The sequence below is a fragment of the Eulemur rufifrons genome, chromosome 3 (assembly GCF_041146395.1).
Source record: "Eulemur rufifrons isolate Redbay chromosome 3, OSU_ERuf_1, whole genome shotgun sequence".
Classification (NCBI taxonomy): Eukaryota; Metazoa; Chordata; class Mammalia; order Primates; family Lemuridae; genus Eulemur; species Eulemur rufifrons.
Window position 1 is genome coordinate 23,544,078 of NC_090985.1, and position 27,687 is coordinate 23,571,764.

General features: G+C 40.2%; 1 protein-coding gene across 5 annotated transcripts in view; it reads left to right on the forward strand.

Moving 5' to 3' along the window:
- The first annotated feature begins 9,728 nt into the window (after positions 1–9,728).
- NIPA2 (NIPA magnesium transporter 2) overlaps positions 9,729–27,687 on the forward strand; it is a 38,559-nt gene continuing 20,600 nt past the window's right edge. For 3 of the 5 annotated variants that reach the window (XM_069466716.1, XM_069466713.1, XM_069466712.1), the window contains exons 1-6: positions 10,312–10,355; positions 10,688–10,803; positions 15,759–15,880; positions 18,713–18,947; positions 20,725–20,781; positions 27,327–27,417. In XM_069466716.1, the coding sequence (XP_069322817.1) occupies positions 18,809–18,947; positions 20,725–20,781; positions 27,327–27,417 (287 nt within the window). In that variant the 5' untranslated portion in view covers positions 10,312–10,355; positions 10,688–10,803; positions 15,759–15,880; positions 18,713–18,808. Of the gene's footprint in view, positions 9,969–10,308; positions 10,356–10,687; positions 10,804–15,758; positions 15,881–18,712; positions 18,948–20,724; positions 20,782–27,326; positions 27,418–27,687 lie in introns of those variants that run through there. The other 2 variants (XM_069466714.1, XM_069466717.1) reach the window with 2 other exon arrangements.

A 27,687-nucleotide genomic window follows, 5' to 3' on the forward strand; every position in this document is an offset into this window, starting at 1 on the left:
CAAGACATTTTAATAGCAAATAGAGAGAGAAGAGTTGATGCAGTATACCATTGGCAGGATGACTTTTCAATAGCTCAAATCAATTTCAGTGCCTTTATCACTTAAATTGTTCACTTAATTTGACTATTACTGTGTGTATGTTCTGTTAGATTAGAATAATGCAGCTTCCTTGATTATATTTTAATATTTCAATATTCAGATTATAAATGCATAAGGCAGTTAGAAGTAATAGTACAGTTATGCGTCACTTAACGGGTACATTCTGAGAAATGTGTCATTAGGTGATTTTGTCATTGTACGAACATCAGAGTGTTACTTAACACAAACCTGGATTTTGTAGCCTACTGTACATCTAGGCTATATGCTATAGCCTATTGTTCCTAGGCTACACACCTGTACAGCATGTTACTGTACTGAATACTGTAGGCAATTACAACACATCAGTAGGCATTTGTGTATCTTAGCATATCTAAACATAGAAAAGGTACAGTAAAAATATGCTATTATAGTTTTATGGGACCACCTCATATACGTGGTTTGTCCTTGACCCAAATGTCGTTATGTGGCGCATGACTGTATATTCATTGGAAAATAGTCAAGACTAAAGGCATATTAGAGCAAACTGTCCCATTTAGCATGTAGTTTTTGTCCATTTAAAGATAGTTGATTTAAGTAGCATGAGATATTTTATTTGTGTTCACTCTGTGTAACTGGGATCCAGTATCAAATATGTCCACATTTCTCTTTCAGCAAGTATTTGTTACCATTCAGAAGAAATAAATTATTTAACTTGATAATAAGACTGTTAGATGAGAGAGTAACTGTTTCATAGCACATATATTGAATGCCCTGTAAGGACACACTAAAGCTTAGGCTAGTTTCTACAAATTGGAATACTTAATTCTCAAAACGGTTAATTTAGCCATATCCTTGTTTTTTGAAATGGCCGAGTGTCCTAGAGTTTCTTACCCAACCTCTTATTGTATGTCCTAAATGCAAAATATCCATTAATTATGCCAATATTTGGCTCAAAGAGATTATTCTGTCCATAGTAACCTTCTGTGTGTATTAAATTGTGGCAAAGCATGAAGTGATGCAAATATTTCATCATGGTATCATATACTTCATGTGCATTGTTTTATCTAAATAGGGAACAACAGCAGGGTGAAAGACGGGATGGGGTAAAGTAGGTTAGGTGAAGTAGAACATGAAATTTAATAATACCCAATTAACCTTACTCACTAAGAAAAAAAACTATGTTTTTCCACGCAAAAAAGAACATTTCTAAGGTAAAGTCTCAAAGAATAGTTCCCTAAAGTATTGAACAAAGAGGCTAAATAAAATGAGACTAGTTTAAATAGAGTGAAAAATGCCTTTATAAATTAAAAGTACATGTGATGATCATGGGTTATCAGCGATTTGTAAACTAAAAGCAGCAAAAGAATTATTCAAACATTTAAAAGATCTTATATTACCTGATAGTTAATGCTCAAAAAGCCCATTACTCTTTTATCAGCGCTTGAAGGTTTGTTTTTTATCATCAGTATTTTTAGGAATACAGGCCTTAATTTATTGAACTGAATTTCCTGAAAATATAATGTAGCAGTATCAAATACTTTTAAGCATAAATACAGTTTCTTAGGTAAGGAGTTTGAGATATTCAAAGAATACATGTGAGTGTACAAGTATAATGAGAAAGTACATATATCATATGGAAATTATCATGTTTATTTTGCTACAACTCACATGTGAAGCTTACTTTAAACACAGTCATTGATGTACCATATTATATTTTAATCCACAATTATACCATTGATGCTCAGAGGTGGTGGATGATCTTTCCTGTGATTTTTTTAGTGTAAAACAAAATCTCAAAGTATTAATAGCTCATCTCCTCTTGAAGGTGACTGGTCCTGGGACAGTTAGACTCTCCCAGGTTTATTTTTGTTCAGCAGATACTTCTGTAGGTTACATAGCTTTTCTTCCAGTGGAAAAAAGTTCATATCATCCATTGTTTTTCAAGTGTGTGACAGTAGCCTCAAAGCAAATGAAATGACCAGTGATTTAATGATCTAATTTTCAAGTTCAACATAGAGCGTTTAACTCCTGATTTAATAGCATTTATTGTATAAATTCATATTTTCATAATTCATTTGCAAATGCAAAGGAAAAAAAGCCCCTGGGTGAGAGCTTTGGACAGAGGGTCTGGAATGGAGACGGGTCTCTCATTGGTCTTTCCAAAAGTAAATGCACATGAAACATTTTCATTATTACACTATTCTTTGAGGAAAAAACACCCTACTGTATACTTGTTTCCAAGTCTTCTCTAAAATCAAAGGTTGTAGATCACAATTTGGAGGTGTACTCTTGATAGATACTTAAATAGACCATTTCTTTCCTCTCCTCCTTGGACAATGCCTTGTTTTCTCATCTGAATCTTTGCATTTGAAAAGATTGCTTCCTGTTGATGAATTGTAGGGCCAATTAAGGATTCTAACCCAAACCCAGCACCAAGGGACCACCCTGGAATGTTTTTTGCTGGTCTGCAAGACCACTCAGTCTTTGGGGAGAAGCTTCTGGAAAGGGGAGGTCAGGCTGCTCTCTGACACACATGGAGTGAGGCACTGCCCTTGCAGGGAATTTCTGGAGGAATCTTGTTTTCTAGTCACCTTCATCATCACTCAGACTCTCATTCCGATCTTTTCATATTATTAGAATGTTAGGGAAATAAATATACTTCATTGCTCTTTGTTTGGCAATAAGAAAAATTCTTTTGATTCCTCCTTTTCAAGCCAATTTGTTACAAGCCAAGTTGTATTTCCAGAAGTTCATCCCTGCAATAATGTGTTGGTCTTTGTTCTTCTTTGGGTTTCACGTCTGTTTTCTGATAGAAGAGAGCACTGCTCAAATGTACAGTCACCTCTCATCTTCCTTCTTCCTAAATAGCTCGGTTCTTTGTAAGTACTGTGCTTGACTTCTAGAGGCCAGTTCCTAGACTTCTGTCAAGCCCTGGAGATACAGCATCTCCCAGGTGCAGACAGACACTCAGTCCATGGAAACAGGTGTTAAGCACAGGCTACTGGCTTGCAGCATAATTCTTGCTGGGAGATGATACCTCTTTTCCAAGCTGCTCAACTAATCTATTAAATAGAAGAATAGAATCTAGAGAATGCTGTGATGGTTCACAGAGCCACGCCTATTGCTCTTCTCTGATGCCACTTGATCCTGACTTAGGCTTCCTGTGACCAAGAAGGAAACTAGAAGAAGAACATTCTGGTTTGAGGTCTGTTCACGACTATATGGATTGGCTTCCATGTTTGAAGGAGTTGTCTTTCTCAGTGCGTCTGACACCAAGGAGATTGTTCACTCATCAAGCAGGATTAGATGGAATCTTGGTGTTCTGCCTTCTCAGGGACCAAAAATGTATCATTAACTCCTTAGCATTGACCTTCCTCCTATGCTTGTTCATTTTTGTATGTTTTACTCATATTCATAGCTAGATTCTGTTAACTTGAGTTGGAAAGAAAAGACCAATTTGCACACCAGTCACACCACAAGACAGTTTATCATATAAAATACCTCAATTTTTTTGTATTCCTCACTTCCACCTCACAGTTGTACTGGTGATTAATTTTAAGAGTCTGTCCTTTAGCTTACAGGTGACTTTTCATATCTGGCCAGATTCTTATACCTCCATTGTATACTTGAAAAGATTAAGAATTATAGGAACAGGAATGAGAATTTGGCCCAGTACCACGACTCATTTATTTTCATACACATTTCTCACATGCAACAAAAGAATTATATTTTAAGAAAATGTAACTTTGTTACGTCAAAAAATGTTGTCTAGTAAAAAGTTGTTATTCAGTAAAACAAGGATCATGTAAATAAACAGCTGTTTCAAATGTACCCAAAGCAATTAAAAAGCAGAGTCTAGGCCCAGAGCATGAGCCAGGGAGAAGGATTTATTTCTTCTTTTCTCTATTTTTCCTTGAATTGTGCAAATATAGGTGAGTTACTTAACCTTTTTGTGCCTCAGTTTTTCTACCTCTAAAGGGGTGAGATGGTTCTCCAAATTGATCGTGCTAGCACTTTTAGCAATGTTCCAGTGGCCTCCAGGGAGAGCAGCATGTTCAGGGTGCTCTGGGAGTGACACGGGGGGAACTTGACTGGCACGAGCTGGCCGAGGAGTCTGCTCAGGATTGCGCTGCAGAATACGCAGCTTCGAACACTGAGAGAGCAGAAGAGGTGCTGGATGTGAAGTTTGCATGATTCCATGAAGCTTTAATTTTCCTTTTTTTTGTTTTAAAAGGGAAGGTTTTATATATCCTATTGTAAAATAATGGACATTAAACAGGGATTTTATAAAGCTGCACTGAAAGATCACATTCTGATGGTGTAATGAGCTCTGCTGGCATTCTGCCTAGGTCTGTGTTCTGCAGAAGATTTAATGGCCTGTGAAACCCATGGATTCTGTGGCATTGGATTTGTAATGTTTGACGCTGAACTTCATGCTTACAAGCAGCTCAACCCTAATGATGAACTATTTGACACCAGGCGAATGTTAGGAGCTCCCAAACCACTAGTGCCAAAGGGTCATGTTGAAAAGTTCAGAATATTTCCTTTATTTGTCAGAATATAATAATTTGCCCCCCACCCTGTCAGTGTTTTTGCACTTTACAAAAATAATTTAAGGGTTTTGTTTTTCAGTAGCATTCCTGAGTGTTTTTGCCTTTCTAAAGGATAACTATTAGTTTCTTATAAAATGGGGAATATAATCATGAAAGAGAGGAAGAAAACTAGATTAAAAATGTCAAACATTGGTTACATAAAAATTTTTCATGTAAATGTATCAGGGGAGCTTCCAATTAGCATACATACATTTGTCAATGGCTAAGACTTGCTTATGTTTTGCTTTATAGAAGTAGTCATGGCATGTTGTAATTGCCTTATGTTAATAAAAAAGGCTATTTATTAAGTTTTCCAGTAATATTTATTAATATGTATGTGTTTTAAAATAAAATAACTTATTTCTAGCTGAATACTTGTTGATTTTTTTTTTCCTTTACTTGAAATGCTTGTGTAGTCTCAGGTTCCAGATCATCCCAGTTCCTCAATTTTTTCCTACTTTCTTTGTAGAAATGAATAGCCTAGGTCTCCATAACAGTGTAGAAAATTTCTACCTGTCCATCTGTCTTGGGGGCAAGCCAAACATGGAGGCTGTTGAATGCGAGTGCTGGGCCTGGTTCTGAGGAACACACAGAATCAAGCATGGTCCCTGTCTTCCAAGGACCTTGTCATAGAGTTTCTCTGTTGCTTAGTCACACCCCTGTTTGATGACCCTTAGATGTGACATTGTTGGCATATTTGTTGTAATGCTAGCCACACTTACTTGTACACCATTATTTTGAACCTCACATGGTAGTTTCAAAAGAGTTTTTAGTTGGAGAGGTGAGGCACAGTCAAGAAAATATTTAGGTACCTATCTGTATTAGCATTTTAGAGAAAAGAGGGATTAATTCCAGCATTGCTCACTAGAAAGACTGGGGAATAGAACTGGACTGTGGTGAGCAAGGTAGGTGTGATGCCAAGAAGTGACAAAAACAGTGAGTCTGTAGAGTAAGTGAAATGATGGGCCAGAGGATGGAGGAAAGGTCAAACTATTAATTGCCCATCTATAAAACTACATCTTTTTTATTTTTGGTGAAGACATTTGGGGAATCTCAGTATCTTCTCCTTCCCTTAATTTGGCATACTTACTCACTATATCAGTTTTCTACTGCTGCTCTAATGAGTTACAACACACACTGTGGTGTATGAAGACAGGTTTATTATCTCACAGTTCTGGAGGTCAGAAGTCCAACGCAGGTTTTACTGGGCTAAAATCAAGGTGTCCGCAGAACGACATTTTTGTGGAGGCTCTAAGGGAGAGTTCATTCCCTACTTTTGCAGATTCTAGTGGCTGCCCTCACGCCTGTAGTCTCGGCTCCTTCCTCCATCTTTAAAGCCAGCAATGTCACATCGCTCTGACCATTGTCATCACAGCTCATTCTCTGACTCTGACACGCCTCTTTCCCTCCCATAGGGACCTGTATGATTATCTTGGACCCCCACAACAATCCAGGATCATCTCCCCACGGCAAGATCCCCAATTTCTGCATAGTCCCTTTTGCCATGTAAGGTACAGCTTTTGAGGATTAAGACGAGCACACTTTGAGTTATTCCTGTAAGGTTTTTGGATGGTTGGTGCCAGAGAAAGAAAGACGAGCAGAGTGGAAAGGGGCAAGCAACAAGGCTTTATTTGAGTGCTCCAGGACAAAGGTAATGGGTCCCAAGAGAGGGGCCTGGGCGAGGTTCACAAGTGCCGGGAGAGAGAGGCCCGAGAAGTTGCACCGCCCAGGAGAGTTGAGTAGGCTTATATATGTTTTTAAAGTTGGGGGATGGGGGTTTTTTGGCACGAAGAGTTTTGGCACAAAGAGTTAGGAATTTTCCGTTATGGTTTTAGGGTGGGTATTGAGAACTAGGAGGGGCTGGTGGTATGTATGGATTCCAGGAACCGAAACTTCTCTTATCTAGGTGTGGTTATTCTTTAACTTAGCTGGGCCCAGCAGTTAAGTTTTGGCAGTCTTGTGGACTTCTTTTTCTTTAGGGAGGGAAGGGGTGCCCGCCTTACAATTCCTATCTATTTCAGAGAGTTTTCCCCTACCCTAACAACAAATGTTTTAGAAAATGCCCTACTACATTTATAGGTCATATATGGCCTTGAATAAAGTCAACAGTATTAACTGAAAAGCATTAATCTAATACTAATGTTTTAAAATGCCAGAGAATGCCACTGTTCACCTTGGAGGGGCAAAAGGCAAATTTGAGTGATAGGGAGTTGAGCCAAAGAAAAAGTGATCATCTGCTATGCAGTTCTTATGCTTTGGTAGTAACAAAGCCAAAACATGAGAGTAATTGGGGAACTAATTATACTTAAGAAAACTATACGATTTCCTAATACAAAAAAAGGATTTCCTAATATATGATTTTTAAAAAAACTGTTGAATAAGTCTTGCCTATGTTTGTGTAACAATGACAAAGAAGATTTCAACAGCTTTATTAAGGTATAATTTACATCTGATAAACTGTACATATATAAAAAGTATAGTTTTGTAAGTTCTGATATGTCATATGATGAAAGTGTCATCATGAGCAAAACAGTGGACATATCTGTCATCCCAGGGTTCCTTTAGGACCCACCTGTAATCCACCCTCCCTGCCCCCTCCAGTCCCAGGCAACCATTCATCTGCTTTCATTCATTGTATATTAACCTCCATTTCTTAGACTTTTAAATGTAATCATTTAGTATATACTCTGATTTTTTGGTATGGCTTCTTCCCCTTACATAATTATTTTGAGACTCAGCCATGTTATATAGCATGTATCAATAGTTCATTCCCTTTTATCACAGAGTACTGTTCTATTATAGGGTATGCCACAGTTTGTTTATCCATTCACTAGTTGATGGACATTTGGGTTGTTTCCAGTTTTTTAACTATTACAAATAAAGTTGTTATGGAATGTTCATTTACAAGTCTTTTTATGGATATATGCTTTCATTTCCTTGGGTAAATACCTAGGCATAGAACTGCCAGGTCATATGGTTGGTGTACATTTAACTTTTTAAGAAACTGTCAATCTGTTTTCCAAGGAAGTAGTACCATTTTACAGTTCCACCAGCAGTGTATAAGAAGGAATTAGAGTTTTAAAACTTTAAAAATATCTCATGATGACTGCTTGAACACTCAGTATACAAGATGTACATCATGTGTTGGAGAAGTGATGTGGGCATTTAAGGAGCCTGTTTCATATTAGCAAGTACATATATACACTTATAAAGACAACACACTGCACAATGTGACATTAAGTGTCGGTGGGAGGTCCAGATAAGGAGGAGGAGTCTTTGGCCCACTGTGATGACAGAAAGCTGATTAGATGAGGCAGAGCTCTCTGTGGGATGATTTAAACACTGGCAGAAAAGAGCTACAAGCAAATTCATTTGTTAGGTTAAATGAACATATTGATGTCTAAGCACTCCTATCCATATGAACCAACCACTCTTTATTACTCATCTGCTACCTAGAGGTATCTGTTGGCATTTTTATCAGTTATTACTACATAACAATCCACCCCAAAATGAGTGGCTTAGACAACAATCATTTTATTCTTCCTCATGTGTCTATGGGTCAATGGGGTAGTTTTGCTCACTGTGACCAACTTAGCTCAATCGCTGGTCTCAATCATGGGTTAGCCACTCACCTTACTCCACGTGGTCCCCTCCTCCAGCAAGCTGGTCCAGGCTTCTCACCATGGGAACTGCTACATTTTCTTGGCCAAAGCCAGTCTCAAGCCCAGTGCAGATTCAGGGGCCAGAGTGGAGCTGCAAAGTCACTGCAAAATGCGCAGGTGAATGGATGGGTGGATAATCAGTCATTTTTCATCAATCCAACACATCATCAGACACCATCTTGCCAACCATCTTTCAGTAGTCAGCGTAATTACTTACCTGACCATGTCATCTAGCTAGAAACTGGCTGAGACCAAAAAAGTAAGCCAATTCTAAGATGCATGGGTGTCTGGTTGCCAACCTCAAGAGCTTAAAAGCTTTCAAATTAGAAGCTGCATAGTGACCTATATCAATACCATAGTGGTCAGGGGCTGTGTATACAGTCTAGAACACAATAGTCCAATAGGATTAGAGTCTGAAAAGGGTAAATAGTATTTGGCGTTTTGTTTCAATAAACATATAATGCATTTTATAAAGATTCTCACCCCAAATAATCTAAGTTTCACATAATAGTGTTTTTGTGTCTAGTCACACCTGGAACAACATCCCCAAGGGACTCTTACACGTACCTGTAGCCAAGGAATCATTGATTTATTGGCAGACCTCACTCTCGATCTAGCCAGTTGCTCTTTCCCGCTTCTTATGAATGAACCATGTCTTTGTCTTCTTTGGGGGCAACCAAGATGGTGGGTTCCACAAAGCTTCTCCATTCCAGGAGGAGCCAAGGAAGGATAGCCTAACAGTGGGTTTCCTATGCATCTCCTGAAAACTAAATCTCCACTTCAAGTGTTTCCAGAAGGGCTTTCACTAAACCACAAACTCGCATCTATTCCGGAATTTGGTCAATTAGCATCTGGGGAGAAAGCGCCCAAAGGCAAAGAAGCCGCCCCGGCTTCTTCCGCCGGCCCCGAGCCCCGCCCCTTGCCCTTTAGTGCCCTAGGGCATCTCCCAGGACAGCGCTCAAAATACAGCTTCACATGCTGACCGCCCCTGTGAATTCGAATTTTAAATAAGCGCCGCACGGAACTTTGACTTCGATCACTCAGTCAGGAAACGCCACCTGGAAAATACTATACTGCCTGCCATCCCCTTCCCCCTTCGGCCCGCCCCCTGCCCCGCCCAATACCCGCCCCCTGCCCCGCCCAATACCCGCCCCCTGCCCCGCCCAATACCCGCCCCCTGCCCCGCCCAATACCCGCCCCCGTGCTCCACGCTCCGCCCTCTGCGCTCAGCTGACCGGGGCCTCGTGAAGAAACCGGAACCGGCGCTAGAGGGCACCGGGGGCGGGGCCTTGCACGCGCACAACTGCGCGCGCGCGCGCGCGGGCTCTTGCGTCATTCGGCCGCGCCCAAGTTTTCCGCGCCGTGGCCGTGGGTCGCGGTGGCGGTGGAGGCGGGGCCGTAGGTCGTCTGGGGCAGGTTCCCCTCGGCTCTTCCTCATGGATGAGGCGGTGTGCACGGCTGCAGCCCCGGATGCTCGCAATTCTCTTTGGACGGCGACGAAGGCGGTGGCCTCGCGAGCGCAGGAGGGGGCGGCCTGTGCGGGGGTGTGAGCCGAGGTGCCTGGGGCCAGATTGCCTAGGAGAAGCGGCGCGGCTGGCCTGCTGACTGGTGTGAGGTCGCCACTCCTTCCTTTCAGGCAAGCTCGAAGGGGCTGACTTGCAGGCGGGGCTGACTTGCAGGCGAGCCTGCCTGTTTTGGGTCGGGGAAGGGCCTTTCAGGGGCAATTTTCCTTTCCGGGTGTTTTGAGTTAAGGAAGCCCAGAGTGAATCGGATTGCCATTCAAATCCCACGGAAACCTGGCCCTTTGGTTGGCCCTGCCAGGGGCGCACGTTCATTAAGTTCATTGAAATGGTTTTATTTGTCTTGGTGAATTTTAGGAGATGGTTTCAGCTACTACAGGGGTAATAACTGACAGTTGAACAAACCGTAGAAGTGTGCTGTAACGTTTTGAACAAGGCTGTTTTAATTCCCTCTTGTGAAAGCGCGGAATCCTGTTTCCCTCTCCACACGATTGCACAAAACTGTATGTTTAGTTTTTTGTTTGTTCCTCTCTAATTTCTTTACTAGATTGTCAATTCATTTAGTACAGGACTACATCTTAAGTTCTTTTTCTAGAAATCTTGTATATACCATGTGCCCAGTTAGTACTTTTTTTAAGTTATAAGAGGAAATATGAGAGAGTGAGAGATCTTTCATTCCAGTAAGCTGTCTGTTGAAGCAGTATGTTATGCTCGATTGAGTAGGTTTCATGTTAATTGGTTAATAAAATACGTATGGAGGCTAGTAACCAAATTTTAAAAAGAACTTGGTAACCATTCAGTCCTTTTGCCTACTTCTGTATTTTCTTCTTTTCAGGCTGGAGCTACTCTGCCAGGATTTAAAAGGAAATAAAGGGTAGTATTTACTAGGAAATGAGAGTGAATAAATCGTCTTCCTTTTTTTTCATAATAGAGACCATACTAAATTTTCATGTAAGTTAATATTTTAATTTATAACTAATGTTGTTAAATTAGGGCTGGAAATTTAGATTCTGTAGTATTTGTAAGTACAGTACTGCATTTAAGAATAATTAGCCAAATGAGAGGTTGGAAAAAAATTAAAGCTGACTTTAGATAGCAGTGAAAACCAAGCAGAAGTAAAGACTGAGAACTCTAAAGTTTTGTTATGATGTGGCAGCAGCCAATTGCAGAAGTAGAGTCCACTTACTTTTCTGTGTGACCTCTGCATTTTGATTTTACCTCTGGGAGGTTTGGTTTCTTTAGCTGTAAAGTGGGGATAATGAATGATACCATCTTCTCATTATTGTGTAGAATAGAAATTATGGATATAAATCACTGAAACAGGACCTAAGAAGGGGCTCAATAACTGGTAGCTGTTATTGTTAGAGAGCAAGAATAATAAAAAAGAATTTCACTTGCTTTCAGGATATGAGGTCTGTCTGGAAAGTATTCAGTCATTGTTAATATAACAAGAACAGTTTGCACAATATCGATGACACCTGGCAGCCAAGGAGAGTGGACTGTAGCGTATATGTGAACAATGATGACTTCATCGTACTAGTCAGTGGGGTACTAGATGCTGTTGGGTGAGCATGTGTACTCTGTGGCCGTTGCATTCAAAATGACTGAGCAAGTAGAGCAATGAATCTGCATCAAATTTTGTGTTAAGCTTGAACATTCCTCCAGGGAAACTATTCGGATGATTCAAAAGGCCTTTGGGGACGATGCAATGAGTGCAGTGCAAATAAAAGTGTAGCACAAATGCTTCAAAGATGGTTGAGAATCTGTTAAAAGTGATCCATTTTCTGGAAGGCCTGAAACAAGCCAAACACTTGAGAATGTTGAACATGTACAGGCTGCAATCAATAAAGATCAGCCACTGACAGTGGGAGAACTAGAAGCCGATCTGGGGGTTCCAAAAACTACTGTGTCCAAGATTTTGATGCAGGATCTTGGCATGAAATGTGTAGTAGCAAAATGCGTTTCATGGCTTCTGCTACCAGAGCAGAAGGAACATCGTGTTGCATTTGCTAATGACTTGCTTCAAACCACTACCAGTGAACCAGATTTTCTCAAGGAGGTCATAACCGGAGATGAATCCGGAAACCAAGGCCCAGTTGTCCCAATGGAAGTCATCTGGTTCTCCACACCCAAGAAAGTGTGGCAAAGTCGCAGCAAGATGAAGACCATGTTAATCTTGACATTGACAGGGGGAAATAAAATAAAAATTAAAAAAAAAAAAAAAGACCATGTTAAGTGTGTTTTTTGGTTCAGAAGGTGTTGTCCATCATGAGTATGCTCTTCTGGGCCAATTAATGAGTGCTGCCTCAATGTTCTTTGTCAGTTAAGAGATGCAATGCGATGAAAAGGATAACAGCTGTGGGCAACTGGTGATTGGCAGCTTCCTCATGAGAATGTGCCTGCCCATGCATCACGTCTGGTCTCATGCAGAGTTTTTTTGCGAAACATCAAATCACCCAGATGACCCAGCCCCCCTAACAGCCCAGATTTGGCACCCTGTAACTTCTGGCTTTTCCCAAAACTGAAATCACCTTTGAAAGTGAAGAGATTTCACACTATCAGTGAGATTCAGGGAAATACGATGAGGCAGCTGATGGCGATTCCAACAAAGGATTTCACAGAGTGTTTTGAACAGTGGAAGAGATGCTGGGAGAAATGTTTGAGGTCCCAAGGTGCCTACTTTGAAGGGGACTGAGGCATCATTGTCCTGTTTACAGCATATCTTGTATCTTCTTCAATAGATGTCTCCATTTTTCATATTACATGGCTGGATACTTTCTGGACAGACCTCATATTTTAATGTATAAACTAGTTAACTCATATTTAAAACACACGACTTTAAATACAACATTTTTTCCCTCATAGAAGGTATAATCTTCATCTAAACTCTGATTTGTTTGGTGTATTTTGTGATATTGAGCAGAAAGACTTCTCTGTGGAGAATAAAGCAGTTGTTACTGGGGGGTGAAGGTGGGGGAGGAATGGGAGATGTAGATCAAAGGTACAAAGTAGCAGATATAGAGGATGAACAAGTCTGGGGATGGAGTATACAATGTGAGGACTATAGGTAATAACGTTGTATTAGGGGTTTTTGAGTAGATTTTAACTGCTTTTGTCACAAAAATGTAACTAAGGTGATAGTTATGTTAATTCCCTTCATTCTAGTAACCATTTCACTATATGTATCCCGTAGCATCATATTGTAAACCTCAAACATACACAAATTTATTTAAAAAATAAATAGAAGCCGCTACTTGATAACAAGCTAAAAAAGAGGACCTGTGTGTATTGTAGAACCAAGAGCACCCCTCGGACTAGAGCATGCTCAGCATTAAACATTTCTGTATATCTGACTATATTTGTTTTATGTAAATAAACCTGAAATAGAACAACTGTCTAAAGTTCTATAATGGTTCTAGAGAAAAATAAATTATGACCTTGCAAAAGGATTACAGATCTGTTCCATGTCTTTTGAATTTGCATGTAGACTGTAGGGCCCCACATGATCTGACGCCCACTGTTTTACTCTGCCATGATATCTCACCTACCCTCACTCACTCAGGGTAAGCCATAGCGGCCTTTCTTTTCCTAGAAAACTGTACATGTGCTTGTACCTCAGAGCCTCTGCACTTTCTTTTCTCTCTCTGCTTTGTTCTTTTCCCATCTCCTTGAAGCTTTTGCTCAATATTACTTCCTCAGCAAGTCCTCCTAACCACCCTGATTAAAATACAACTCCCCAGTGAGCTTAACAGGCTATTTTCACTGTAGCATTTAACCACTTTCCACTATAATGTCATTTTTGTTGTTATTGTTGATTGTTTCACCCTACATCCAACAGAAGGTAAACTCCATGAGGTTAGGGTTTTGGTTTTATCCACTGTTGTACCCCTATTCCTAGAGTGTAGTATGTACTCAGTAAATCTTTGTTGGTTAAGTAAGTGATATAGGCAGACCACCTGTTCACAGGGAGCCACAGTGAAGGTGATATGGGTTATGTATATAAGTAACTGAAATACAGACTAGAAAAGTAGTGTCCAAAGAGAGGTGTAGGTTAAAGGCTAGGGAATTCAGGAAATTTTGTGATGACTCTGGCTTGTGGGATTCAAGCAGGGCTTCCTTGCAGAGGTGCTTTTCGAACTGAGAGGGTAGTGTAGACAAAAATACGGAGGAGGAAAAGTAGGAATAGGTTAGAATGGCAACAGTGTGCTGACTTGGGTAGAACACAGGGTATGTGAAATAGTATTGGGGGATAAGATTTAAAAGGTATATTTGTAACCAATGGTAAAAGGTCTTAGTTACTAGGTTACAAAATTTGGACTTCTTGCTGTCAACAGCTGGTAGTCATTCTAAATTTTTAAGCAAAAGAATGAGACTGGCAGAGATGTGTTTTATAGAGTAGCAAGGCAGCGTCATGCATTTAAGCTGGACTAGGGTTGGGAGATACACGAAGGTGCAGGGTCTGGTCAGCAGAGCAGGCACAAGACCACATTTCAAAGGTAGAAGCCATTTGGCACTCTTGTCCCTTGTGTCCACTCTGAGTGATGATGGTGAAGCCATTGTCAGAGTGCACGGAGAAGCAGATGGGGCAGAGAAGACCACCTGCACTGAGAGCCTGGTCCGAGCTGCAACTTGCTTGTGTCCTGCCTCTGGGACTAAAATGAGACTCCAGTGGGAAAGACAGAAGGCTGAGGAACCTGTGCTAACCCCAGCTGGGTGACAAGTTACTTAGCATCTCTGTGTCACATCATCATTGGCCCTTACCACATACCTTTTCAAGCCTTTGTGACAGTGAAATGTCAGAAGTACTGTGACAAGTGTAAAGCTGTATATGTACTTCAGTTGGTATAATTTTTAAAGTTTGCTGACTTTGGCCATTGTGTTGCTTACTGTTAGTCATCTTGGAAAGCAAATCTTAATTTAGGTTTTCCTCATTAGAATACTAGTACATTCTTTTCTTTCTCCTTTCCTTCCTTTCCCTTCCCTTCCCTTCCCTTCCCTTCCCTTCCTTTCCCTTCCCTTCCCTTCCTTTCCCTTCCTTCCCTCCCTCTAAAGAGACAGGGTCTCACTCTGTTACCCAAGCTGGATGGAGTACAGTGGCACTGTCATAACTCACTGCAGCCTCTAATTCCTGAACTCAAACAGTCTGCCTCATCCTCCCGAGCAGTTGGACTACAGGCACACACTACCATGACCAGCTAATTTTTTTTTTTTTTTTTTTTTTTAATTTTTTTACAGACAGGGTCTCCCTGTGTTGCCCAGGCTAGTCTCAGACTCCTGGGCTCAAGTGATCTTGCCTTGGGCTCCCAAAATGCTGGGATTACAGGCATGAGCCACTGTGATTGGCCACTATACCATTTTATCCTGTTCCTTAAATTACCTGTTCCTCCACATTATTTAAGAAGGTGGACCAATTTCATTTTATTTTCTTTGAGATGTATTTATTCTTTTTCAATATGCTTTCATTTAATGAAAGTTTACATTATAAGTATTCATAAATATAGTAAAATCAGTTGTGAAAATCAAGTTTGTTAAAATTTAGAACAAGCTAAAAATTCTGAGAGTCTTTAAAAGTGTGTTTAAAATTTCAATGGGTTGTTTTTAGAATGTTTAATTCTCTCGGCTGTGGAGTCCTTGAGGATGGGACCTTTGATCTTCATTATAACTTCGGTATCTGACACATAATAGCTGCTCTATATGTGTATTGAACAAATGGCCACATGTAAATAAACCTAATAGGGTTTACTCCACCTGCGCCCCTCTAAGTAGTAAGGTGGGCAGGTTACCAACTGTCATCTCTGGTTTGGGAACCTAGTTGAAGTGAAATTTAGCAAAGTTTTATTTAGCTGTCTTTAAGCCTGCCCCTGCCTCATGGCTAATCCTTAAGAATAAAAATCTCTCTGTTGCAGTCTCTCCCAGCTGTGATCGACCTTGAGTTACAGAGGGTGGGAGCAGAGTGTCACCAAGTCTGAGAGTAACGAAGCAACATATTCCCTTTGGGACATTCACACTGTTGTCCTATTTTCAAACTGTAAGTCAATATGAGATAATTCATTTTCTTATTTTAGTGACTAAAGGCTACTTTATAATTTGAAGGCTTGCAAATTTTATGTTGCTTTCTCATCTGCACGTATATACACAGAGGTATAGTTCCATGAGTGAACAAATAACCAAATAGCCTTAATTCTAGAAAGGCTTATAAATCAAATTTGCCATCATAAACGAGTGCCTTTTGTGAAGAAGCTACTGCAAAGAACCAAAGTAATTGTCTTTAAGGAACTTAAAATGTTTATCTTCGAAGATAGAACTTGAGAATTTAATTTTATGAGGCTGACCATAAATAAAATGCTCATTACCTGGGGGAGGGCACCAAGCCATTTGTGAGGAATCTGCCCCCATGACCCAAATCCCGCCCACCAGGCTCCACTTCCAATATTGGAACTCAAATTTCAACATGAGATTTGGAAGGGACAAACATTCAAACTGTATCAAATACAGTGAACCCTTGTTTAGCCATCACCCAGCTTTAATAGGGATCTCTATTTTCTGCAGATAATTTTTGTTTTTTTAAAAACCAGGGTGGAAATTTTATACTTAGCATAATAAACCTATTCATGTATATGTTAGCTATCTCAGTGGCATATGGGAATAAGCATTTATGATCATACAGTTTTGTGGGTCAGCTGGGATAATTCTTTTCTGTGCATTTCACTCTGTTGTGATCAATGGGCTACCCAGGATATGCTCTTCACAAGGTGATGGCAGTGTGCAAAGGTTCAAGCTGAAGTATGAGGGGCCTCTTTAGGTCTGGACTGGAAACTGGCACTGTGTCACTTATACCTGCCTCCCATTGGGCAAAGCATGCTTGATGGCCAAGCCTCCGATCAGTGAGGTGAGGAAGAATAGTCTTCTCATTGAAGCGTACAGGAACCATAATGTTCCTCAGCAGGCAAATAAAAAGCACTTGTGTTTGGATTGATATCAACTCAGTGTAATAATACTGTGTTTATTATTAGTATGTTACCACCCCCTACTTAACTGTCTCTTATCTATCTCCCTAATGACCCTTAAGACTAAAGCTATTAATCATTAAGCATTAAGACTAAAAGCAATCACCATTGTATCCAGAGAGCTTAGAATAATGCTTAGCACTTAGAGCATTGTATATCCAGTAAATGCCATTAGGGTGGGTGGATAAAGTAATTGAGGGGCTAGGTGCACAGGAGTTTAAGTTGATTTGGTTGCATGCTAGGGTCTGTAACTTGATGAATGAAAAAACTTGGCTAGTTAGCAAGGATTCTGAATGAATTGCAGATTAGTTCTGGGACTCAGTAGTTAAATTGTGGGACTAAAAATCGTAAGACATATGAGAAAGTTGGACCAAATTGTGGGACTAAAAATCCCAAGACATACTGGAAAGTTGGACTGGCAGTTAATTATAACCAATTGTAAGCCTTGTTGCTAAGTACTATTTTTTTCTCTGCTATCCATGCTTTGCTTTAGTTCATTGGTCAGCTGAGTTCACGCATTGGCTATTTGGAAAAAAAATTTGCAGGTGGTTTTGTGGATTGAACTATCTAGGTCCTTGTGTTCTGTAAAGGCCACCAGTACTACATTACACACCCTAGGAGTCATCCTCTGTTAACAAGATAATGTGAAATCTGCTTTCTCTCAACACATCCCGAGATAGGCTAAATAATATACCTTATGCTTATATCCACATATATTTCTAAGAAGAAAATGTATGGGTGGAAAATTTTGAGTTTCTCTGTGTAGATTATTCAAAAGGACACATTTGTGAAATTGATAAATGTACTGATAAACTAGATTTGTATATTGTTAGGCCTGATTTTTTTTTTTTTTTTTTTTTTGAGACAGAGTCTCACTCTGTTGCCCAGGCTAGAGTGAGTGCCGTGGCGTCAGCCTAGCTCACAGCAACCTCAAACTCCTGGGCTCAAGGGATCTTCCTGTCTTAGCCTCCCGAGTAGCTGGGACTACAGGCATGCGCCACCATGCCCGGCTAATTTTTTCTATATATATTTTTTAGCTGTCCACATAATTTGTTTCTATTTTTAGTAGAGATGGGGTCTTGCTCTTGCTCAGGCTGGTCTCGAACTCCTGAGCTCAAACGATCCGCCCACCTCGGCCTCCCAGAGAGCTAGGATTACAGGCGTGAGCCACCACGCCCGGCCTTTTTTTTTTTTTTTTTTTTTTTGAGACAAAGTCTCACTCTGTTGCCCGGGCTGGAGTGCTGCGGCGTCAGCCTAGCTCACAGCAACCTCAAACTCCTGGGCTCAAGCAATCCTTCTGCCTCAGCCTCCCAAGTAGCTGGGACTACAGGCATGCGCCACCATGCCCAGCTAATTTTTTCTATATATTTTTAGTTGTCCAGATAATTTCTTTCTTTTTTTTTTTGGTGGAGACCTGGTCTCGCTCTTGCTCAGGTTGGTCTCGAACTCCTGAGCTCAAACAATCCACCCGCCTTGGCCTCCCAGAGTGCTAGGATTACAGGTGTGAGCCACTGCGCCCGGCCAGGCCTGATTTTTTATTCTGTAGAATTTTTTTTTTCCTCATTGCCAAAGTTTGATTACAATGGACCATTGAATAAGACTGGAAACTTTTTTTAAATATAGAATCAGAGTTGATAAAATCAATTTAAACTTTATTTTGTATCATGATCCCATCTTTTGCCATAATTGGAAAAACTGGTGCTAAATTTAAATAATAAATATATTTATTATCAATGTTAGTAATGAAGAAAATATTTTTCCTTTATGAGAAGAGAAATGGAGTAAAATTTTGAATTGCATGTGAACTGTCATGATCATTCTATGAAAATCTCATTTCATTTTGTATTGTTTAGATTTGGAGACTGCATCATCCTGCCTCTAGTACCAGCAGTTTCTTCTCTGTTCTGTGATCAATGTGCTTCACAGGAACCTCTTAAGTAACAAACGAAATGAGCCAGGAGCGTGGAAAATATGACTTTTATATTGGTCTGGGATTGGCTATGAGCTCCAGCATTTTCATTGGAGGAAGCTTCATTTTGAAAAAAAAAGGTCTTCTGCGACTTGCTAGAAAAGGCTCTATGAGAGCAGGTATGTTATGCCCTATGTAACTTTGAAATGGTATCAGTATGTGCTTACATACTCATGTTCTTTGTGGAAGACCACTTCTTCATTCCTAGTAAGTATATTTGAAACTTTGGACTGTTCAAGAGTTGTAAATGTTTATAGAGAATCAAACATCAGTTTTGTCATAAAAAAATAAAAAGTGAAAAGATGTCAAAATTAGTTAACTCCTGCAGTTGTTATCAAAGTGGAAACAGGGACCAATGGCAAATTAATATCCAGCCTTTTCTTTATGTTTCAGTATGTCTTAAGAGAAGGAAATAAGGGTCCATGATTAGAATCAGAACTTACTGAAGGCTGGGGTCTTTTCTTCATGATAGTAAAAGTTCTGACTTTTACCTTAGACACTTTTTCTGATGATCTCAAATTGGCAGGAAGGAAAGAGAGCTTCCCTGGCTTGAAGGACCCAGTTCAGTGAATTTCTGTTGTAGGTTGTTTCCCCAGGAATTGCTGACAAGTCATAAGACGTTGAGGGATAGTCAATGTGATTGTCCCCGCTGACACCTCTGTCTGAGGCATTCATGACAGCTCTCAGTGTTATGTGGCATTATGGTCACATCCCATCATTCTGCCTCTGCTTCAATTCTAGACCTGATTGGACTTCATGAATATACCTGCTTTGGCAGTAAATATTTCCTCACTCTCTTCTCTGTGCCATCTCCATAGCTAAACCTAATTCAGCTGTCTTAAAACATAAAACAGTGGCCTCTACTAGGTTTTAGTGAACAGAGGAGAAAGTATGGCATCTACTGCTTATTCCCTGTCCCTCATTTTTTGTCCTAAGACTGATACTCTCATTGTCCATGCTGGATATGCTTGTAAAGGATTCATTCACCTTGGCTTTTTCTTTTGGATAGTGGTTTAAGTACTGATTGCTTTCTGACTATTAGTTTGATCAAAAGGAAAGCCAAGGAAAAAGCAGGATGTGCATCTTGGCAGTCCCAGACTGTGAGAGGTGCCTGCTCTTTACATCTGGTCAGCACAGGACCACTGTCTCCAAGGTTACTGCCTCGTAAGTGGGGCTTACCCACACCCAAATGGCTTATCTACTTTCAGAGTAACTGATTTGAAGTTGGGCTCTTCTTATTGGTTCAATTTTTTTACTTTGTTCAAGCTGAGTTCACAAAACAAAAGAAGGAAGTATGAGCTGAATATAAGGATTGATTTAGGTCCTTCACTCAAGTGCAGGATCACTTAATGTTTAGTGTAAACCTAAACATTTTTCTAACATTCTCATGATCCTCACATCCTCTTTTCCAAGATAATCATAAAATTATTATCTGAGAAATCCCCTTAAACAATTATGCAGAAACCTTTAAAGTAGTAATGGGCCGGGCGAGGTGGCTCACACCTGTAATCCCAACACTGTGGGAGGCCAAGGTGGGAGAATTGCTTGAGGCCGGGAGTTCAAGACCAGCCTGAGCAAGAACGAGACCTCATCTCTAACACAAAATAGAAAAATTAGCCAGGTGTGGTGGCACATGCCTGTAGTCCAGCTATTTGGGAGGCCGAGGCAGAAGGATTATTTGAGCCTAGGAGTTTGAGGTTGCTGTGAGCTGTGATGACACCACTGTAGTCTAGACTGGGCAACGGAGTGAGACCCTGTCTCAAAAAAACAAAAAACAACAAAAATAAAGTAATAATCAACTGAGATGTTTTTAAATCTGTTATTACTAGTAGTTGCCATAATTTATACAAGAGTCTGATAATCTTCCAAAGATGTGAAATATTTCTTCATTCACAGGTCAAGGTGGCCATGCATATCTTAAAGAATGGTTGTGGTGGGCTGGACTGCTGTCAAGTATGTATAGACAACATTTAAAGAAAATATTATAGCTATATGTTAAAATAGTGTTATAGCCTCATATTATTAGCAAATATAAAAACTTTAAATAAATCGTGTTTTTTTATTTAACAAAACTAAAATGTATAATATTCAAGCCTGTGAAAGTCATTCAGCAGTTTAATAGCATATTTAATTTGAATGCTAAGACTTTTTTCTCCATCGGATTAAAACATTTGATACATCTATGTATTTTTTAAAATTCTGCTCAATTTAAGAAGGCAAATTTGAAAGTGAAAGGTTTTAGAAAAATCCTGTTTTTAGTTGTCTTCCTCTATTCTCATTCCAGTAGAAAAGGAAGTAGGTATGCATTTGGTAAGACTATCCATACTTATTTTGATGATTACCTTTAAAAACGTACATGGAAAAAATTATCCTTAAAACGCTGAGCCTTGATGGTTCTACAGTATTTATTGATCATCTCTCATATGCCAGGTATTGTTCTAGGTGCTGGAGTACATTAGTGAAAGAAAAACACTGAAAAATCCCTGTCCACATGAAGCTGACATTCTTGATGGGAGACAAGCAATAAACAAGATAAATAAGTTAAAATGTTTGTGCACGTGTGTGGCCATAAATGCTAAGGAGGAGGAGTAGAGTCAGAAAGGGGCATGTAAAATGGAGGATAGATAGGTTTAAAATGTTAAATGGGGGCCAGATCAAGCCTCACCAAGGAGATATTTGCATAAAAGACGTAAGGGAAGTGAAGGATCTGCCCATATGGATATTTGGGGGAAAATAATTTGAAGCAGGAGGAAACAGTAAGTGTGAATGCCAAGAAGCGGGACAGTGCCTGGCCAATTAAGGTGTGATAGGTAGATGGCCCCGGTAACTTTCACCTGGTATGTGTACTTTTGCTTAATCTCCTTTCACATTGAGTTATTGCTGGCCCAGTGTGATCAAAGAATACCATGGAAGTGATGATGTATGATTTCTGAAGCTAAGTCATAAAAGGCATTGCAGCTTTTTCCTTGATTGCTTGGATCACTCGCTCTAGGGGAGGCCAGCTACTGTGTTGTGAGGATACTTAAGCGGCCTGTAGAGAAGTCCCTGGGCTCTCACTGAGACAGTACCTACTTGGCCACCCATGTGAATGGGCCACCTTGGACTCCAGCTCCAGTCCAGCCTTCAGATGACTGCAGCCTCAATTTAAATCATTTTTTTTTTTTTTTTTTTTGAGACAGTCTCACTCTGTTCCCCAGGCTAGAGTGCCGTGGCGTCAGCCTAGCTTACAGCAACCTCAAACTCCTGGGCTCAAGTGATCCTTCTGCCTCAGCCTCCCGAGTAGCTGGGACTACAGACCTGCGCCACCATGCCCGGCTAATTTTTTCTATATATTTTAGTTTTTTGGCTAATTTCTTTCTATTTTTAGTAGAGACGGGGTCTCACTCTTGCTCAGGCTGGTCTCAAACTCCTGAGCTCAGACGATCCACCTGCCTCGGCCTCCCAGAGTGCTAGGATTACAGGCGTGAGCCCCCATGCCCGGCCTTCAGTTTAAATCTTGACTGCAATCTGTGGAAAGACCTCGAGTGAGACCTCCTTACTGACCCCTTTCTTAAGTCTTGACCAACAGAAACCATGAGAGTAAATGATTGTTTTAAACTGCCAAATTTTAGGGTGCTTGTTTTGCAGCACTAGATTACTAAAAACCTCAGGAAACATTAAAGAGGCAAAAGTAGCAGTAAGGGAACGAATGTGGGGAGAAGTAACAGGAGGTAAGTTCAGAGAAGTTGTGAGGGTCCAGATCATGTGGGGCTTTGTAGGTAGGTCATGGAAAGGACTTTGACTTTTATGTTAGATGGGAAGTCATTGGAGACTTTTGAGCAGAGGAGTAACATGATCTGTCTTGGGTTTTAATAGAATCTCTCTGGCTGTTGTGTTGAGGCATAGAATGCATAGGGGCAGAAGCAGAGAAACCAGGTAGGAGGCTATTGCAATAATCAAGCAAGAGGTGATGATTGACCAGAACAGTAGCAGTGAGTACAGTAAGAAGCCATAGAATTCTGGGTATGTTTTAAAGGTAGAACTGACAAGATTTGTTCACTGACCAAAATGAAGGGTGTGAAAGAGAAGAGTTGAGGATGACATGATGGTTTTTGGCCATAGTAACTAGGAGAATTGAGTTGCTGTTGGCCAGGCGTGGTGGCTCACGCCTGTAATCCTAGTGTTCTGGGAGGCCAAGGCAGGAAGATTGCTTAAGCTCAGGAGTTCAACACCATCCTAAGCAAGAGTAAGACCCCGTCTCTACCAAAAAGAAAAAGAAAAAAAAAAATAACACGAAACAACAAAACCCAGCTGGGCATTGTGGCGTGCACCTGTAGTCCCAGCTACCTGGGAGGCTGAGGCAGAAGGATCACTTACAGCCCGGGAGTTGGAGCTTGCAGTGAGCTACAGTGACATTAGTGCACTCTATCCAGCAACACACAGTGAGACTCTGTCTCAACAAAAAACAAGGCTTAGAATTGAGTTGGTGTTTACCTGATGGCAAGACTACAGGAAGGACCTAGGCTGATGGGATGGGGTGATACCAGGAGTTTGGTCTGGATATGTTCAAATTTGAAATGCTTATAACATACTGAAGTAGATATGTCAAGTTAGTAATTAGATAAGCAGGCCTAAAATTCTGCAAAGTGGTCCAGGCTGGAGATAAAAGGTTTGGGAGTCATCTTTGCTATTTAAGTCACAAGACTGGCTGAAATTGTGTAGGAACTGAGAATAGATAGGAAAAAAAGCCCAAGATCAAGAGACCTGAGAGCAGTCTAAGTCCATTTAGAGCTCAGGAGGCAGAGTGGGAAGTGGCTGAAAAGGAACAGTGAGAGTGGTAGGAGGAGACCAAGTGAGCCTAGTGTCACGGGAGCCAAGTGAAGAAAGTGTTTTGGGAGGAGAGTGCTCGCTGAGGTCAGATGGTGCTGATGTGGAATAGGTACAATGAGAATCGAAAAGTGATCACTGAGTTTAGCAATATGGGAGTCCTTGGTGACCTTGAGAATAACATTTTATGTAAAACTTTTGAACAGCAAAAACAATATAGTGTTTATGGTAATGGTGGACTAGGTAATTGAATCAACATTCCTCCTGAAAACAAGTTGAAAAGCTGGACAGAATATAAAAATCATCCTTTTAAAAGTATCAAAGAGCTAACATGACAGTGAAGAATTAATTACCTGGCCAAGATCAGGTAAAGGATTAGAGCTCAGAAGGATAAGCTGGAGATACTCATGCACTAGAGGTAACTGCAGACTCTAGAGGACTCAGCTGACAGATAGAGTGAACCTTTGAACTGGACTAACAAGGGTCAGAGTCTGGTGCTGCCAAGAATAGAAAATAACCACCTGCTCTGGGCTGGTACTCTGGGAAGGCTATACCTTGGGAGTGAAGCAGGGAGTGTACACCATCTGATCATTTGTGTGTACTGTATAACTCTAGTCTTGGTCCTGAATTGCTAGGTCCTGAACTTCTGCAAAGAGCACCTTGCAGAAGAAGGTAAAAATTCTCTGTTGAAGATATACTCTTCACCTTATATTGTTTGTTTTTGTTTTGAGACAGGGTGTCTCTCTGTCACCCACGCTAGAGTGTAGTTGTCCGATCATAGTTTGTTATAACCTTGAACTCTTGGGCTCAAAAAATCCTCCTGCCTCAGCCTACTGAGTAGCCAGGACTATAGGCATGTGCCACCACGCCTGGCTAATTTTTTATTTTTTGTAGGGACAGGGTCTTGCTATGTTGCCCAGGCTGGTCTGGAACTCCTGGCTTCAAGCAATCCTCCTGCCTTGGCCTCCCAAAGTGCTGAGATTATAGGCGTGAACTACCACACCTGGCCAGTTTTATTAAGTAATTAAAGAAAAGATATATATAAAAACGGGGGGGGGGGGGGGAATCACTTGAGGCCGGGAGTTTGAGAACAGCCTGAGCAACATAGTGAGAATGTGTCTCTACAAAAAAATAGAAAAATTAGCTGGGCATGATGGTGTGCACCTATAGTCCCAGCTACTCAGAAGGCTGAGACAGGAGGATCGCTTGAGCCCAGGCATTTGAGGTTGCATTGAGCTATGATAACACCACTGTACTCTATCCCAGGCAGTAGAGTGAGACCCTGTCTCAAAAAATAAAACAAAAATAAATAAATAAATGCATATGAGATTAAGAAAATTTAGCAAAAACAGAAACTTGGCCCATAGGATCTACAGATATTGGAAGTGTATGACCATAAAACAACTGTGCTTACTAGAAGGAACAGTAGTTTTAACAATAAACTGGACTATAGTAACATTATATATTTGGAGAAGAACTAAAAAGACATAGAATTAAAAAATGCAATAATGAAAATTGAATGAATTGCCTTAACTATGGGTTTGGTAAGGCTGAGGAGATACAGTAAACTGGAGGTAGTTTGGAAGAAACTATCTAGAATGAAGCAAGCATAGACAAAAGGATGGAAAATACAGTTAAGACGCTATGGAACTTAGAGGATTCAGAGAATAATTGGAGTTTTAGAATAAGAAGGGATAAAGAGAATGGAGGAGAAGCAGTTTTTGAATTGCTGAGAATTTTCCAAAACTGACCAGTTATCAAACCACAGATTCAAGAAGCACCACAAAACCAATGCAGAATCTGTGAAAGGAAAACTGGACCTAACCATATAGTAAAACTGATGGAAAACCAAAGACAGAATATCTTAAAAGCAGTCAGGAAAAAAATGTTGGATTGACAGCTTAGTTTTCACCAACACTGGAAGCAGATAAACAAGTTGGAAATAACAGCTTCAAAGTGCTAAAAATGTAGCTGGCAGTAGAATTCTCTACTCAGTGAAAATATCCTTCAAGATTAAAACTAGACAAATAAATTGATAATGTAACTGTACTAAAGCAAATTTAAAAGAGTATTTAGTTAGCAGAAAGAAATTGATTTAGGTGAAAGTTTAGAGATACAGGAAGGGAAGATTGGTGAGTATGTGAGTACATCCAAGGTAGTGCTGATGAAAAAAATTAGTAAAAAATAGCTCATGGACTTAAAACATCCATACGTAAAATTTTAACAGCGTTCAATATTACACAATAAAACAACTGTGCTTACTACAAGGAACTGTAGTTCTAACAATAAGACTGGACTATAGCAACATTACAGATTTGCAAAAGAAAAGATCACAGATTTGCAACAAATAAAGTGGAAGGGAGAAACTAGATTAAAGGGTTCTAAGGTTCTGGCAATATCTGGAAGGAGAGCAAAGCTAAACATTAACATTATAGACTTGACAGGCTAAGGATACGTGTTGTATTTTCTAGGGTGGTGCTCCCCAACATTTTTGGCACCAAGGACTGGTTTCATGGAAGACAGTTTTTCCCGGACGGGGGCGTGGTGTAAGGGTGGTTTTGGGATGATTCAAGTGTATTACATTTATTGTGCAGTCAGAGCTCTCTGCTAATTATAATCTGTATTTGCAGCCACTCCCCAGTGCTAGGCATCACCGCCTCAGCTCCACCTCAGATCATGAGACATTAGAGTCTCATAAAGAGTGTGCAGCCTAGATCCTTTACATGCACAATTTATAGTAGGGTTTGCGCTCCTATAAGAATTTAATGCCACCGCTGATCTGACAGGAGGTGGAGCTTATGTGGTGATGCAAGTGATGGGGAGTGGCTGTAAATACAGATGAAGCTTTACTGGTTCACTTCCTGCCGTGCAGCCCTAGGTTTCTCAGCGGGGTTTGGGGACTGCAGTTCGCTGGTATTCAGTCAAAAGATAGAACAAGTGTGTAATTCCTAATGAATGGAGGAAAGAATGGAATGATAAATTATTTTTTAAAGCAATAAAGATGAGAAAGAAGAATATAGACTAGGCAGAACAGATAGCACATAGGAAATGGAAGCAGACAGACTAAATCCAGAAAGTGAGACTTTCTCCAAGTTTGTTTTTGTTTGTTTTTGTTTTTTTTTTTTACCTTAAATCAATGTCATGGATAACTAGGGATGGCAGAGTATCCTGGGTAAAAAGATTTGAGACATTGCCTCGGCCTCTCAAAGTGCTGGGATTACAGGCGTGAGCCACCGTGCCCAGCCTTTTCATAGCACTTTTAGCTTCTTGACACGTGTTTGGTTTGTCTGTCTGTCTGTCTTCCCTTACTAAAGGGATCATGCTCATAAAACTTTTGCTCCCTGCTGTATTTCCTGATTCTAGAACAGTACCTGGCATATAATAAGTTGGGTTTTTAAAAAGAGGAGCCATTGAAAAAGACTTTTTACATCAGTGTTGACTTCTTTTAAGTGATTTGTATTTGTTGTCCTAGGATATAAATATCTCTTTAAAATTATAGATATGGGTTATTTCTAATTGACTTAGACTCTGTTCTGTTAGAAATTTAGACCCCTGACCCTTTTTAATAGGAGAAAATGTAGAAGTTACTAAATACAGTTGAAATAACATATAGATGTTGCATAAAATGCAGGTATTTCCAAGGTAATACATATATTCCTATCTGGGAGCTTTTGTTTTGTTTTCTCTTCAAGTGGGAGCTGGTGAGGTGGCCAACTTCGCTGCGTACGCATTTGCACCAGCCACGCTAGTGACTCCACTAGGAGCTCTCAGCGTCCTAGTGAGGTAAGGAGACACTACATTTTACATGCAGAAATAGATGTCACCACTACCTAGTTACACGTGTTAAACATAATTTACATTTCAATGACCTCGAGGACTTTGTTTTTTACACTATTGTATTAATGTGCTTTTAAAAAGTTACCTTGTGTGCGTGGCCAAGCTGTTGATTTGTGGGAGAAAATGCTGTTTTGGTTGTATTCAGAGCCAGCACTAGTTCTACTTTAATTTCAGTTTTTTACGATTCCAAGTTACACTTGTCCCAACATTTATTGG